General features: G+C 35.0%; 1 protein-coding gene and 2 long non-coding RNA genes across 6 annotated transcripts; 1 reads left to right on the top strand and 2 right to left on the bottom strand.

The window, feature by feature from the left end:
* Nucleotides 1–3,172: 3,172 nt before the first annotated feature.
* LOC144422186 (uncharacterized) lies at nucleotides 3,173–4,831 on the top strand. 2 transcript variants are annotated; one of them, XR_013475181.1, is made up of 4 exons: nucleotides 3,173–3,433; nucleotides 3,783–3,848; nucleotides 4,215–4,283; nucleotides 4,629–4,831. It is a non-coding gene; the product is annotated as an uncharacterized LOC144422186 (long non-coding RNA). The 2 variants fall into 2 exon arrangements; XR_013475182.1 differs by having other exon boundaries at nucleotides 3,177–3,433; nucleotides 4,711–4,831.
* A 2,644-nt stretch (nucleotides 4,832–7,475) lies between these two features.
* Nucleotides 7,476–10,093, bottom strand: LOC144422055 (uncharacterized). The gene is made up of 4 exons (XR_013475129.1): nucleotides 9,429–10,093; nucleotides 8,954–9,319; nucleotides 8,343–8,545; nucleotides 7,476–7,566 (listed from the first exon to the last, which is right to left on the bottom strand). It is a non-coding gene; the product is annotated as an uncharacterized LOC144422055 (long non-coding RNA).
* A 1,543-nt stretch (nucleotides 10,094–11,636) lies between these two features.
* Nucleotides 11,637–16,647, bottom strand: LOC120327015 (kelch-like protein 23). Of its 3 annotated transcripts, none has more exons than XM_039393391.2 (9): nucleotides 16,631–16,647; nucleotides 16,286–16,477; nucleotides 15,913–15,981; nucleotides 13,725–13,813; nucleotides 13,506–13,654; nucleotides 13,118–13,251; nucleotides 12,599–12,760; nucleotides 12,156–12,303; nucleotides 11,637–11,990 (listed from the first exon to the last, which is right to left on the bottom strand). In XM_039393391.2, the coding sequence occupies exons 1-9, from the start codon at nucleotides 16,644–16,646 to the stop codon at nucleotides 11,885–11,887; spliced, it is 1,065 nt and encodes a 354-aa protein (XP_039249325.2). In that variant the 5' UTR covers nucleotide 16,647; the 3' UTR covers nucleotides 11,637–11,884. The 3 variants fall into 3 exon arrangements, with proteins under 3 accessions (XP_039249325.2, XP_039249324.2, XP_077968365.1); XM_039393390.2 differs by having other exon boundaries at nucleotides 13,118–13,255; nucleotides 13,480–13,654; XM_078112239.1 differs by lacking the exon at nucleotides 12,156–12,303 and having other exon boundaries at nucleotides 13,118–13,255; nucleotides 13,480–13,654.
* Nucleotides 16,648–17,125: the final 478 nt, after the last annotated feature.

A 17,125-nucleotide genomic window follows, 5' to 3' on the forward strand; every position in this document is an offset into this window, starting at 1 on the left:
CGATTGCCTTGTGTGAGAACTATTTTGTGCGTGGCCTCGTCTGCAAGCCAAAAACCACAAACGATTGTTTGGTGAGCTTACTCCATTCCCAATTACTCATTATTATGTATGTAGATAGAACGTAGCTCTTCACAGATGTCGACTTCATTATCCATCGATGAAAACATATGCATATATATAAAAAACATGGAGAAACACTAATTTCAAATGTTTCCATGCTCTAATATAAATTTCCTAAATAAGAAATTGAATCTTTTCTCAAGGTTATTATTAAGGTTATTTCTTAAGGTGTATTATTATATAATCGAACAAATTAAAAGCAACTAATTTAATGCTGCATTTATGGGCACACAGCGATGGAACTTGTTTCAGCCCTAAGAGCTTACCCTAACTGTTAATTTGTTATCATAATTTGCACTTTGTATACATACCTTTACATGTCAGATTGCATTATACGACAGTAATAATCCTGAACCTCACGAATGAGAAACTTGTAGGACTTTTGCGATGTCTCTTCATGACAAATGGATTCTGATATAAATATCCTCTTTACTGACTGCCTTTTTTCTTTTGTGAACATGGCCAAGATTCTTCAAACATTGCTTTCTGTGTTATGGATTACTATGTGTTCTCATTATTTGCTATGAAACTTTTTAACAACGCTTTTTTAATCTGAAGTGATTTTTATAAACTTTTCATTGATTGAAACTGAATTTTCTTCCGTATTACTGCGGGTTCAGGTTGTAGATATTGCTATCGGGTCACTAGTTGGCCGATATATCGGTATCGACACCAAAACGTGATATCGGTCGAGCCCTTGTTGAATGCAACCATTTAGAAACTTGTTATATTTTTTCAGTCAAATATATAGCATATATATATATATTTATATAAAATGTTGCAAAATGAAACCAGTATTCGAAGAGTTTGCCTATTTGAAAAAATTATTACAATCGTCTTATTCGTGCAAAGATTTTAAGGTTGGTGGTATCAACTTTATATTCATACTGTGATTTTTATGTTTCTCGACCGTAAACAGTGACTACGTTCTATGATACAAGACGTCTCACCTCTGATCAACTTGCCTGAATTTGGTCCGAATTTCACTTGTACTCGTGATTATGTCCTGTTTCATTGCTGAATTTGCACGTTCGTATACGGTGATTAAGGCGGACGCTGTCAAGTTGGTGAAGGCCTCCCGTCAAGTCCATTCATTTGAAACTTCTTAGCTTAAATGGTAACAAGACAAAGATGTGTAGTTCTCGTTATATATAGGTCGTATTGTTGACTTTGAGATCCGCTGGATAATTTGGAAAAATCCTACGAATGTATATTAGCGAATTACATAAATCAAATTGCTAGGTTATATTCTCAAGTCTGAGGTATTTCAATTTGTCTCCCTTCAAGCTTTATATTTTTTTTGGTGAACAATAATAACGTGGTCCTAAATATTTCACAGATATCGAAGAGGATAATTCAGTACGTCGAATTTGAATCATGACTTGTATAACACACACGATCTTATCTTATGATGAGGATTTTTTTTTCGGAGATCGTCAACTCCAACTTGTTGAAAGGTAAGTAAGATGGTTATTGTTTCCCACCAGGTCCACGTATTTGACTTCACGTAGCCTGAATGGTAGTCGACGTGGGGCTTTAGTTCTGGTGATGTATAGATCAGTGGTTATTAAACTTGATGTACCAGCGGATCCCTTATGCTCCTCTGCAATACCTGCTGACCCCCTAAATTTTCTAACATGAAACACAATAGAAGGACATAGAATTGAGCTATTCCGAAAACATTCAAATTAGCTGCCACTCGCCGCGTACGCAAATAACTCACTGGATTATCTCATGTGATCTTCCACGTCAAGTTTGTACCTTGCTTTCGTGTTGATTTGAAGAACTAAAAAAAACACGTTCACATAAGCAAGTGGAGACGAATGAGATGGTGATTTTGAATGCAATGGCGTTATACTCACAACTACTTGTTTTTGTGCGATCAAAGAGTGCAGATGCAATAAAAGAATTATCAACCTTTTTTTGATACTGGAGGCCTAAATTGAGATAACTCTGAGCATTTTGCTGCTAATAGAAGAAATGTGAAAATTACAGTGCAGGTGATTTGACGCGATCGCTGAAATGCGGTCACGGAACCACAGCACGGTGCGAATTTTTTGATTTTGATGACGTCACCACATAGAAATTTAAGTAAAAAACGAATTCTATAGAGCACACACAAATTTTTAAAATAAGTTGAATGGCCTTGTAGCGACAACAACAATCTTTAACCATTGAAAATGGAAAAGAAGATAGCGAACCCTATGTTTTGGCGCGGAAAACATCCTTCTCATTTTTACAGCGTATAACGAAGACCTTTCGGACTTAATTAAGCCAAAGTTCAGGCTTCAATAACACGCTAATGTTAGTGAATGGACGATTTCCGTATTTTATCAACTTAGAAAATATGTAAGGTAATTTATATTTGGATTTTTTTTTAGTATACAAGCGCAAAACGTTTTGAATGAACGCTCACGCAAAGCAGTGCATAGTTTAGAAACACCATCTGAATAAAGATGGCTCTGTCGAGTTGTTGACCCATTAGTTAGAAAGCAAAGCAATTAGTAACAAAACCGTTGGTACCGCGTCCTCGTGAAATGAATAACAAAATTGTTGAGAGTGTTCAAATAATTTCTACCTCCAGCACAATTGTTCTCACTAGCTAGTCGCTTCCTTCTTTCCCACATCAGACGTTTTGCAAGAACTGCTCCAATTTATGGCAGTTTTAGGATATAAAATGGTGCTAAGTATTTCCCATCATTGTTCCCACTAGTTAAACGCACGTCAGAGTTTTGAGAAAACTGCTTTAAATGTCATTGTATTGGAAAATAAAATTAAATGGAATAATTGTTTTATAAAACCAAGGACACTTATTAATTATTACTTTTCCAATGTTTACCCAAAGTTCAAGCTTGATAATATGTAGAAACGTTTGCTCATATTGAAGTTTATATTCCTAAATTTCTATATTTTTTTATTTGCCGGAGATTTCTTTTATGCGATCTTTATTGATTTAAAATTATCTTAGTTTGTTTTAAAAAAACTCCGTAAGTTCATTTAATTTAACTAAACATATGAAGAAAGACTATATATTCTCAATACATCGAGCAGAGAACATCAGTTTGTTCGCTGGGTAGGAGGCAGCTCATCGAATATTTAGAACAATAATTATTTTCAAATCCAGTTCTCTGTACTGACGTAATAAGCAGAAAATATTTCCAAGTCAAATATTTTCTAATTCAGTATTTCATCTAGTTTTGAGAAAAACTCTTTAAACGTTTACACTTACAAGTCAATATGAGGAGATTTCTTGTATCGATCATGCTGTCGGCTGCTGTAATGTTGATATTTCTTGATGGCACATACGGACAAGGTTTGTTGTATTATATTTATTCAGTGAAGTTTTTAATTATTGGACATGAATTTTGACGTTCTACATTTACCCGAACACTAAGTTTTGTTAGAAATCTTTCATATGAGCTGAAGTACCGTCTAACTCTAACCCACGTGCTGCAACACATAACCTTGCAGTAAAATTTCTTTATCGAAGATGCCGTGTTTCAAATAAATTGTTTCACACCATGCATCATTTTCAATATAATATCCAATCAGATGTAACTAAAACGATAGATTGCCAATTATTTGGCATGACCAATGTTTGTCTTGCAAATTGTCGTGAATGACTGACAGAATATTTCTAAATTGTTTTTTATTTTATCCAGCATGTTACAATGACAAAGATTGTGATTCTGACCTATTTTGCAATGAAGATAAAGGAGAGTGCATAGGTAAATTCTGATATAATGCATCAATAACGTCCTGAGGGTTGAATATGATCAAATGAAAATAGTATATGGAATATTACTTCCTCGGAATAGCTTATTCCGGTTCAAAAAAAAAATATTTCATAGTGGGGTACTAATTTTTTTTCATCCTATCACACAAACCAATGTAATTGTCAGAAAATTGCACGCTACTCAACATTCTACTATTAGAGTCTTGATTAAATTAAAGATCGACTATTTCCATATTCAGTATAATACCAATCATGCATTGGTAAAATTATCGATGACCACTTTTTGCACTACGTTATTTGGCTTACTTGATTTTTGTGAATGTCACAGTTTCGGTATATATTTAATTTGTCTTTTAAGCTGAATGTAAAACAGATGTAGACTGTGCTTCTGAAAAAGTTTGCTACGAGAGTGGTTGTTATTATAAAGGTAAATTTTAATATTATAAATCAGAAATTTTAATTCCTACACATACCTTCGTCCCGCATTCGATACTAATAACCAAATTCCATTGGGACTCCATCGCTAGCATCATTCAGACCACTTTTATGCTACATCATTGATTCATAAACTAAACTACCAACAAGTTTATTGTTGTATTTTATTTATTGCTTCATGTTTGGGGAGAAATGTTTGACCCAAGCAAGATTGAGCCGAGTCTATTATGTCCATACTCAACACTCAACCATAACTCTTTTTGAAACTGCTTATTTTTGTTGAACTCAACACAAAGTCTAATCTGCGAGTAAAAATTGTATTTTTGTCATCAATTAGCGCGACGAAGGAGATAAAGATCTAATATCATAACAGCAGACTCATGTATAGAAATATCGTCTATAGACTTTTCATGTTTTAGATTAATGACTGATGACCACGGATCAATTAGCGTTTTGCAAAGAGAAAGAATCAATGCAAACAGAGAAAATAAATTTGCATAGAATTTACTAAGTATAAAATAATAAAATGTCCAACAACAATATTGTTTGTGATCTTTTTAATTGGCATTCGGACCATGTTAGAGGTCTTGGACGATCATGAAACAGCATGAGAAAATTTATACATTCATGCGGGAGCGTAGCCCAGAATTTTAACTGGTGGTGGGGAGTCTGAAATTTCTAATTGCCAAGTTAGAGAGTAACAGATAGCGGGCATACCGCTGCCAAATAAAGCATGTCCAGAAATTTATAACTAGATAACTATCGGCTTATCGGGGCTAGATACTTATCGGGGTAATCAACGCCGAGTCGGAGAAAAGTCTTCATTGTTTCTGTCAGCTTGCTGAACGTGTGTTGCAAGTTTGTGATGATTCGAGGAGGCAGCGTGTGTAATTGTTTACAGTTCTAGAATTTGTACTGATGTTGAAATTGGGGCTGTAACAGGATTAATATAACGATAAATTTAACAACTTTATACTTTTCGAGCTTATAGATATCTTTCACCCTTCGCAAACCCCGAGTCAAAGTTTCAAACAGCGTATTTTACAGATTTTCGATCATTCTCAGCAAAATAGGAAATTAAAAGTGAGACTATTTGGTTGAGTCTATCGTACCATTTCAAACAATATTAAAAGCTTTTGAAATATCTGAGGAAATTGATTGAGCTTCACCTCTTCGATCTAATTTGTCGTGTGTTATTCAGTTATAATTAGTAACAAATCAGGCATAGAACATCAACGACAAAAGTCCTATTGCTTGTCATGTGAATGATCATATATGATTGTGACTATACTTATCTGCGTTGATAATATATTCGAATACTTTGCTTATGGTTGGCAAATGACTTATGTTATAGGTAATACTTATCAGAATCCTTCCTACCTCTGCTATGACAATCCATAACCAGCAGTTTAAAAAAGACAACACAAATGTTTGCTAAAAAATTTTGGTAAAATCGGAGATATTTTGAGGAAAATTTTTTTAGAGCTATAAGGCAGTTTATATTGCCTGAACAAGATGCTGCCGATAAATTAAACTTTGCAATTGCGCGTATAACCATATTTTATAACTTCACTTTAATCAATATAGTGCGTTCTGGAAAATTATTCTGGTTGATTTGAACTTCCCAGATAGCACAACTACGTCGGAACAACCATGGCCGAACGTTGTTCGAACCACCGGCCCAATAATGGCGAACAACCATGTTCCAGCGAAGATTTGGCCGCTGGGCCAACGTCGGTCCTTTCGCTGTAATGCAACCGTGGCAAATGGTCGGGCCAACGTAGGCGATACGTTGTAACACAATCGTGAAATATGGCCGGTCCAACGTTGGCGATACGTTGTAACACAATCGTGACATATGGCCGGGCCTACGTAGGTGACACGTTGTAATACAATCGTGGCACATGGTCGGGCCAAGTTAGGCGATGTGTTGTACAGACAGGGTATGGATCTATACTACATAGAAATTTCCCACTAATCTAACATTATTTATATAATAAAAAACAAAAGATAACAAAATGTCTTTATTTTACAAATATGTATACATGTAATAAAATTAATCGGAGTTCGTTGCCAGATCATCCATAGCTGAAAAATATAAAAATTCTGTGTTAAATTGCAGTATTAGCAAATTACAGCACCAGAGTTCAAAGCCTAGTCTGAATGACTGCATCCCAACAAATTTTCAGAGTAGGAATCTTAAGCCAAGTTTCTGCAGTCGCAAATGTGTGAGTGAAGCTTACATTGACAAGACAATAATAATTGAGAAATACAGAAATTCTTGATTCCGCAAGGGGGGCGTAGACAATGTTTTGATGGGAATATTTGTTGGAGGGAATTTTGATGATTTGAGATTTTATCTGACTAAAATGTCTTCAAATATTCCTTGTTGAAATTCATCTATATTATTAGAAACAACATGCACCATGATTAGTCTATTTGTTTAATTGATTTACAATAAATTTATTTGTAACTTCATCATTTGCTGTTGTGCTAGGGGGGGATGATAATGTAAAAAGTACTGTACGGGAGCGATGATACAAATAAGTTCGAAAACCACTGTTCGCCATTATGCACCAAACTCTGGCAACATTGGATTGGCAATTTGGCACTTGACTCTAACCATAATCAGCTTGGCGATATCTCCTTAATAAATATTTTTCTATACTGTTCACTTTTGTATACAAAATCTACATTCAATTTCTTTACTGTTCACAGTTGTTTACAAAATTATTACTCAATTTGACAATCATAATGATAAAAATGAATGGTGTGGCAACTGGCAAGTACATTTTGTTTACTACCAAACTTATCTAAATTTTCTCGCCTGTTTTTATTTTATTATATCTCTGTTGTTGTTGTGTGTGAGTAACTTAATTTAATTCATGAACACGATAGGCATCTTTTTGGCAAAACCTTATATTCTTTACGCTTCAATCTTAATTAAGGTTTTGTTTTCACTCCAGATTGTCAGATTCTATTTAATCAATTTTTGTTCATTTCCCGTATGAATTATCTTAAGCTGATTTGGAGTCAAAATAATCTTATACTTATAAAATGGAAGAGGGTAGAGCAGAGAAAGATGGTGGTACAATATGATAAACATATTACATACGTACCTTTAATAGCAGAAACTAAGTGCGTCCCACTCACTCCTTATCCACCGCGTCCTGCACAGTTGAATAAGCGGGAGAGTAAATTTGTTATAACTGAGCTCATGATTCTCCAATCCAGTCTTTCTCGGAGCAACCTCCAAGACTTGACAAATATCTTATCTGGAATGAGTAAATAAGCCCAATTATAAGAATACATCTAATGAAAAGGTTTCCATCCGTTGCAAAAGCTCTATGTTAAATTATCGCGAGTATCTACTCTAAAATATACACATATGTGTTTTGTCCACATCCTATTCGTATAAAAGTGAACAATTTTAATATTGCAATCAGATCGTATTTAGACATTTAAATAACCTTCCTTGAACACGAAGCGAAAATATTGGGCATATTGTATTTCATACATAAATTCGAAGCGCTTCATGCAGTCAAAAACAAAACGACAAAAAATAAAAGGCACTCAATAAGATGAGACCCAGCAAGGGTATTTTCACCTATTTTACTTTCATGTTCTGTTTAGCTTTCCAATTAATTATGGAGTAATCTGCAATATTTTAACAGTGTACTAAAACTAAACAAATATTCTGAATCTCAGAGCTTTTTACATCGTGGTCTTCATACGATGGCATGTGTTACCGGTCAGCGAACTCTTAAATTAATTTTGCTTGCCCACTGGCCGCTGGGGTAAAAAGGTTGGGAACCACTGAACTAAACAGTTAAGTACAAGTACAACCACGTTGCACTAATGCCCCGCAAACTTACAGTCGATTTTCATCAGAATGATTGAATAGAATAAATTGATTTTTAATGTTTTCTCGTTGTGGGGTCACAAGTATCTGTAGCCTGTGATTTTACAAAAATTGGGGTCGCGGAAAAAAAAGTTTGGGAACCACTGCCGTAAAGTGTATGTAATCAGCCTATAAAAGTATTCAACTCACGAGCGATTTTTTCATCCTTGAATGTTTTCTGGATCAAAATGTAATCAGACAATGAATTGACAATGAATTTCATCAATTCCTTTATGTCCGAGTCCACACTATAATCAGTGGAAAGTTGCAGATGCCGTAGCTTGTAGCATAAGAGTTTCTACCGCCTGTCCCAACAATTTTTCCATGGACTGGATTGGAGCATGGCTTGATCTCTGAAAATCAAGTTAGTGTTACACAATATATAGTACATGATTGTCTTTCAGATGATAAACGTGAACGAATGGCCTATACTAATTACCAGAATATAAATTTTTCATTAATATTAGTTACCGTATTTTCCGGCGAATAAGTCTACCCGGCGAATAAGACGAGGCCTGTTTTTAAGCCTGAAAAAATGGGTTTTTGCATATAACCGGCCGATGAGTCGGGGTAGTAAAATCGCATCAACGTCGGGAATCTCAAATTACCATGCAATGCCTTTCGAGCGGTTGCCGCGTTTGCGCATTGGTTAAAATAGCCTATGACTTTTTTTTATAGCGTAATATTCAGTCCATATATGATAATCACAGCATTGAAATTTCAGATTCACAGCACGAGAATGTCGATTTAATTAAACTAACCTGATGAGGACGTGGGGGATGCTATCGCCGAAGGTATTTTATTGTCCGGGTTCAATAATAGGGCAACAAAAAAATGAAAATAAACATACTCGCCTAATAAGACGACCCCCCCCCCCCCGAAAATCAGGCTAAAAATTTGGGTCTAGAAAAGCGACTTATTCGCCGGAAAATACAGTATTAACCACATGATGTTGTACTAGGTAATTATTCAACCGATATATCTAGCTATTGTGCAATATTTTATGGCACAGGTATGCAAGGAGCTTGTCCGCATTGAAACATTGAGATACTTGAAATGACACAGTGTATGATTGCGTGAAAGAGGGAATTGAAGCAGGTGAATTTTCCAGTCCATTGTCATAGGGCCTATTATAAAAATGGTATATATCATTAAACTTACAATGGTAATATTGACACTTGACAGAATATCTAATCGGTAATAATTATTTAGAACCGGAAAAAAAATGGATATTACACAAAATATGTCCAAATATTTGTAAAGGATGTGTCGTACAATACTTCATGCTTTTAGAGTCGCTGGGCATTGCACAGTTGCATGCACATTCGGCAGTCATTGTACAGAGATGGGCTTCCCCCCAATCGCCCGAATCTTTTTTGCTAGCGGTCTACTTTCCAATTCACTTTAAAATATAATAACACTTAATTAAGGTTGGTTGGGTAAGATTACATAGCATACATACTGAAAATAAATCATATTAATATATATGATTACCCAATATAATTCTATTGAATTTTAAAACAAAATAGATATTATTCAAAAATCAGTAATTTATTTCTCAACAAAGCTGAAAATATGAAATAGAGCAGGGTTGGACAAAGTTCTCGGACCTCGGACAAAAATTGAAAAAAAATTTAAAGTGTTACAAAAACAAAAAGGGAAAACAATAATCCTTGAGCTATTTTTTACCCAAAAACATCAAATTTTAGTTTCAGTTTGATTGTGGCAATTGTTAAAACATATTTTAGATTTCAGCCAATTGAGATCTGTATTTAGATTTGTTGAAATTCATCAGACAGAAGGTTCACAAATGTACAACTATTCAGATTACTGGATTAAGTCGTTCAACGGGTTGGATTTGGGCTGCGGAAATGTTTGCACTTATACAAATAAAGTAAATATAAAAATTTAGGCTATATCCAGGGATGAAGGACCAATACCGGTATCGGGTACTCGATAACGAATACTGGTAAATAAGAGATGGCAACCTCAGGAAGTTTAACAAAAAAATGTGCCAAAAGACCAAGTACGGTAACGTACCGTACTGCAGTACTGTACGGTACCTCATCTCGTTCTGTCGTTACCGGTACCTATGATGTCCAGGATAAATATGTAACTTTTACCGGTATCTACCATAGGTACCGGTACTCGATAACGAATACTGGTAAATGAGAGATGGCAACCTAAAAAAGTTTAACAAAAAAATGCCAAAAGACCAAGCACGGTACCGTACCTCATCTCGTTCTGCCGTTACCGGTACCTACGGTGTCCAGGGATAAATATGTAACTTTTACCCGTGTGGTACCCTATCACCCTTATGAACCGTGACCTGACAACGCACTTAGGGTACCGGTACCATGAGATTAACTTACACGGTTACAACTAGGCTATCTCTACTTTCGCCATTCTACTATGAAAGCATAAAAAGTTCAATGTCACTGTCCCATCCACGGCAAAAACCTCGTAACAGGCTATCGATTACGAGTACCGCCAAAATGAATGGCAACCTCATGTGCTATATTCGAATCGCGCGCGCATTTCTTCGCATAATGGAGTGTTTCGTTGAAGGCCAATCATGGCCTTACCATGGTAAATGGTTGTAAAACCGCGTACAACGGTTGCCGGCGGATTATAACGTTGGCCCAACGTAGTTGTGCTATCTGGGTTGGTCGAGATGTCAATCAGTCGAAATTCCCAAGGTGGAAATCAGTCAAAATATTAACGATAATTAAAGAATACTCTCATTCCCCGTCGAACACTCCCTTCGTTGTCGTTTTTTCAATGCATTGTGGATCTAAAAGTTAAAACTGGTGAAAACACCCCGTCTCGCTTCGTTTTAGGTGGGCAGGAGCTATCTCCAAAGACGAGGAATGGTAGCACTATAAACTCATCCACCGAATACATACAGTATGAACACAAAGCATTGCTGGCATAATTTACTCAACTCAAAAGTTAATTGTTGCAATTATTCAAAGCTGCTTGGTTGAGAACCACTTCATTCTACATCAGACCTGCCCAACCTAGGAAAGGTGTCGCGGGCCACTTTCACGCGAGGAAATTTAATGAGGGCAGCAAACGTTTTTACTAAACTTGAACACCAGACAAGTTCTGATTTACGTTAGAATTTACAAAATACATGAAAAGCGAGTTTAGAATAGGACTGGGCTAAATATTCGAATATCGTGTCGAATATTAAAGTAACAGTTCACTGTTCTAATGTCTGGTACCACGTTACCTGTGCATGACACGTCACTTGCGCGTCGCTGAATCAAACGCTTGGACAGCACAACTTGATAGGCCAAACTCGAGTGAACTTTTACAATTGATATCTAAACTAAAGCACCTGAATGGCACATCCATTTATATCTCTGAATACAACTTCGCAAGGACATATAAATAATACAAGTCACTAAAAGTCGTGTATTGATTTCAGTGCCACAAAATTCAGAATAAAAATTAAATAATAAGTTGTTTGAAATCGACACAAAAAGGAAAATGAGCAATTAAGTTTCACACTATTCATATGATAAATGGATGGGTATTTCAGCAACTTGATGTTAATCTTTGATATCTGAATTTTTTCAAATTATGGAAATATATATTGATATTAGTTTCAGACCACAAACTTAAATAAAAAATTCTTTTTCTTTGTTTCAAATGTCCGGCAAACAAACATCAATGATTGAAGCGTGTTAGCCAGAGTTGGCGACGTCACATGAGTGAGCAAGAAATCTAGGATCCTTATGGATAAGATTGATACTACTTGTGTTTCGGTCATATTTGTGAAGTGCATCATTACTGAAAAAAGGAAAAATGAACATAGGTCAATTTTGTGATGCTCAATTTACTATTTTAAACGTTGCAATAAAATCGTGGTAAAAGCGTATCGGCCTGTACTTTTGGAATATTTAGTACATTTTGTATTTTTTTTAGTATATTTTATAGCATTTTTTTTACGCTTACTTGATGCTATCCGTCCCAATAATATAAATTTCGTTGTTGAGAGCAAGAACGTGAAAAACGTCACAATGAAAGTTTGGCCACTGATTTGAAAGGATTATTGTTTGCCATGAATCACGTTTGATGTCGTAACAATGAAAGTCACTCTCCTCTGAAACAGAATATGCTTCTTTTATATATTTTAAAACATGTACCACATTAAAAGCTTTATTGAAACAAAGACATATGTAAGCAGATCGTTGTGAATGCTTTTTATTATTTTCATTTTGGAATAATTTAATTGACCCTCTGAAAAAGTTTTGTGACAATCACTGATAATTAGGAGTTCACTGCATTTTCCTACTTGGATCAATTAATTACCTGTGCGAGCAATTTATGAAGATTTCGATTTTTTTAAATATAGACAAAACGGTTCATCAGAAACGAATTTTCTGTTAAAAACTTACCAGCGACGTATATCAACCCCTCCACTTCAGCTGCTGACATTCTGAGTGCTCGCCTCTTCATGGGTGCTGTGAATTTCCACGTCTGACGTTGCGAATCGTACACTTCACCTTTTCTGTAGCTGTCATCAGTCCCAGTCTTGCTACCGAAACAATATATTTTCCCTATAAAACATGTAAAAATTGACAATAAAAAAAAATAATATAAACACCACAGATTTTATTTGGGATTGTAATCGTATTTTATTTGTTGATATATTGAGTTTCAGGCAATAGTTTGACAATAGGTAAATATAAATTTATTTATTTATTGAGCACTGGAATAAAGATAATATCCCAATTAATGAAAAACAATTATAATGTAAATTGCAGAATATGTAGTTCAGCGTCTACTCGAACTATTTCTTATATCATTAGTTATGTTTGTGGGGCGCACTTGGCGACATGAAAGTAAAAACATCATTTCTACGTTAAATCGTCTTTAGTGCTATATTCTTATTATAATATATTGTAATTCAATACCTCTAGCTGAAACAATGCCATGATCAGATCTTTTCAATTTCATGCGAGCTACGTTCTGCCATTTATCATATTCAGGATCATACTTTTGGACTATTTGTATCGATGTCAGATCCGATCCACCACACACGTATATACTTCCTATAATATTGCGAACGTGGTTTAATTAGTTATCTTACTTAATTATTTCGTTCAATAGACACTCATTATTAAATAGATAAAATTACAACAGCGCTAATGAAATGTTTTGATAACAGTTTACTCTGAAATATGTTTTCACAGGACACGCTACGTTATTGAACATTCAATCAACTTTCGACTATTCTATGTTTATCTTAGTAGCATGCATTAATTTGCTGTGATACCGTTTAATACAATTGCGGGCGGAAACTTTCCATGGTAATGTATTAGGTCCGCCGTTTTTTCCCAGTTTGCCGTAGGTTCAGAAAACTCCAAACGATAAGTTTCTGTTGAGGTTAAAGCGTAGAGATGAAGGTTCAATACGACAATTGAATACCGAGACGTCCTGTTAGATAGTTTCTGAAATATGAAGTGAATTGGAATTGAATATGCAATAAAAACAAAACCACTTTGCTTTTCTATATCTAACCTTCAGTTCGTCCCATGTACCAGTTGCAGGTGAGTATATCGATAAATTCCTGTTGTACCTCAAAATCATTGTATTTTCCTGAAGACTATCTAAAAAATTATTTGCCAGATCATCAATAGTATCTATTCAGTAGTCTACTGCCAGGTATAGTAGAATGATTTTGCTAGATGTGGATTGTTTTGCACCAAAGATATAGAGATGTTTGTCATCCCCAAGTTTAAGATTTTCTCGTATTATGTCGCGACATCATACTGAGGAGAAATTATAATTCCTAAATATTTTGCAACTAATATTGCGCTTTCCACTGCGCAAACGTTTTACAGAATGAAAACAAACATATGACACTTAAATATATAGTTAAAGCACTGATGGATAAAAGTATTATTCTTTCAGACGAATTTTGACCTAATTGTGGTGATAAGTCCCGAGAGTTTTCTGTATGTAGGAATTTGTTGGTTGGACTGAAAGACTTATATTTTCAACAAGTGTATCTGAAAAATATATGTTGACCTTGTAATGGAATGAAACACATTGGCTTAACCTTCTATATGTGTATACTATGATTATATATGATAATATCGCACTCAAGATAACGATATATTTGTAATTTTAATGTTCAAGGTTTAGTCGTAATATTTTTCGTGGCAGAATAATGAGAAGAAATTAGAATTCCTGAATATTTTACAATGAATATTTACCCTCCAAAAAACTATTACAACGGCACGTTGGAAAATAGAAATCGGGCAATATCTCGTCAACTGTTGGACGTTGCGCCGGTTCAAACTGCAACATTTTCTTGAGTAAATTTATTGCTTTTACTTTGTTGAGGCTATTGTTGATGAGCAGATGACCGAGATCACGATTTTCGTTTTTCTTAATGTTGATGTTCCATCCGTCTGGATCTTGACCAAACGGATGTTCTCCATTACTCCATAATGCGTATATCACAATAGCCATCGAATAAATATCGGATTTTTTAGAAATAACATCGGAAAGGTACGTTTCTGGAGACCTGTATCCATCTGTACCAGGACGCTGTACACTTTGGCGAGTGAATGATCGGCCATGACGAAGTTCTTTTGATAGACCAAAATCAGATATTTTAAGGCTTTGTTCATCAACTGACAACAAGACGTTGTCAGGCTTTAGATCGCGGTGGATGAAGTCGTTGTGATGGATAAATTGTAAACCGTAGAGCAACTGCTGCGCCATAGACACAACCTGGCTGTCTTCAAATGAGACACTATTTTCTTTTTTAAACTTTAGAAAATCAGTGAGGTTTTTGTCGTGGCAAAGTTCCATAACAAGGAACATTTTATCACTGACTGGTGTCCCGTAAAGTATACCGCAATGTATAAGAGTCACGACATTGGGATGAGATGTTAGCTTCAGAAGAACTTCTGCCTCCTGATAATTACTTTCATCAAAATCAAGTAACTTGATAGCAACATCTCGATTCCCAGCATCGGTTTGCTGTTTCCCGCGATAAACTTGTTTACTTCCACACAAACGTTGATTGCGGAATGCCCCGAACGTTCCATCGAGTTGAATATAATCTAACATATTATGTGGTGTTACTTATGTATAAAACAAATATTAATATCACATTATATTATTATTTAATAATAGATCATTTATAATATATATATATATCCAATAAAGAACAGGGTGTAATTAGGATATTGGAGATTTGGCAGACTGCATATAAAAAAGGTTTGACATAAAGCTAAATTTCTCATTGCACATCTAAGAAATAGTGTGGTTTCCACGAACTAGTAATCATTTTCATAATTAAAATGCGATAAGATATCATCTTCATATCATGATTAGCCGTCAAGAAACAGTTGTTTAAATTGTATTTACTATTTATAAGAACTATATCACCATTTCATCATTTCCATCTCAATTCAGACACGTTCCGTTTATGTCAGATCCTAACAATTACTGTTTGCCTTAGACTTATAGTTCTACACTGAAAAATTAATAAAACCATCCAATGTTTTGTCGGCAGTAAGTTCATTAGTAAGTTGTCTAATTGTTCTGAAAGTTCGTCTGAGTTTAACTGTATACTGATGTGATTGATTTGTGTCGGATATTTTTGATAATACGTGTTTTATGTGTTTTTATCTCATTTGATATCTGCCAAATATCACATAGGCCTAGGCAAATAATTTTTTACTCAAAATACCTTGGTCACGGTCGTCATAAAGAAAGTTATGAACAAGACTTCGAATCTTGGAGATTGTTCCCGCTCGACCTGAACCAGGAAAGATTCTTGATAATTATTCATGGTTTGGCAACATGGCAAGGGGCAACAATAATAATAATTGCGATCATATAGTTGAAAAATTGTCTTCAGCAGATGTTTTCATTTAGTTTTAAATATATATGCTTTATTTTACAAGTTATCAATTTATGTCTATTTTTTCTAGGAATCATTTGAACCGTTGCCGGTATGCATAACTGGGAACAAAGTATCCAGTATTTATCAACCATTGTCACGGACAAGCAGCAAGAAATATGTTACCAAATCATGGTCCATAAAGCGAGTGAAAAATTACCAGTATTTTGTTTCCATTTATATAGCATTTGCAATTTTTGTTCTTCGGTGGAACTGCAACAATCATTTACAATGTCTTCAATCTCGTCCTGACTCAAACATAATCCATATCTTGATCGAGCGAATCTTTTAAAATCGACAATTCTAGGAAAAGCTCGTACAATCTCGTCTTGAAACACGTCCTCGAAACGTTCTACAAGTGGATAAAAATATTTTCATGGGATTTACTATTCAACGCTTGTTTCCACATAATCGAAGTAGGTAAAATGAAGCACATAGTACACAGTTGCTTTAAATAGCAATAAGGAAAATATACGTTTAGCATAATAAAAATAAAACAGCATACCTTCAGCGATATTCATGCTTTTCCCAGAATTATAGATTAACTCTTTCGCTAATTTAACTGCAAAGTAGAAATGTGTAATGGAACTAATCAGCCATGTCAAAGCAAAAATTTTTATACATTAGAAAACTTGGTATTCGTAATGTGTTTTGCTCGTGTTTTCATTGTTCGATAATAGGCGCTAGCTCTTTTTTAAACGTAAAACGGTGCTCCTGAAGTATACAAACCAAGATGGCGGACATCGGAACGTAACATGGGTAACAGGTTAGGGTTAGGCAATAATTTTTTTCCAATTTTCCTTATTTTAGTCCCATTATCAGTTCGAAGACTAGCCAAGAGCCTCCCGTAGTGTTTATAGCTAAAATTATGGCCTAACCCTAACCTAGTACACATATTACATTCCGATGTCCGCCATCTCGGTTCGCATACTTCGGGAGCCCCCGTAAAACAGTCCTACACATGGTATACTCTTTTAATGCCGTTGGTGCAAAAATGTTC

Source organism: Styela clava, chromosome 4 (assembly GCF_964204865.1).
Source record: "Styela clava chromosome 4, kaStyClav1.hap1.2, whole genome shotgun sequence".
NCBI lineage: Eukaryota > Metazoa > Chordata > Ascidiacea > Stolidobranchia > Styelidae > Styela > Styela clava.

Bases quoted from the DNA above. Each gene is read 5' to 3' on its own strand.
- LOC120327015 (XM_039393390.2), bottom strand. The intron at 13,655-13,724 runs GTTAGATATAGA...TTCATATTTCAG, and splicing joins GTACATGGGACGAACTGAAG to AAACTATCTAACAGGACGTC. The intron at 13,256-13,479 runs GTATCACAGCAA...GCAATATTATAG, and splicing joins GCCCGCAATTGTATTAAACG to GAAGTATATACGTGTGTGGT.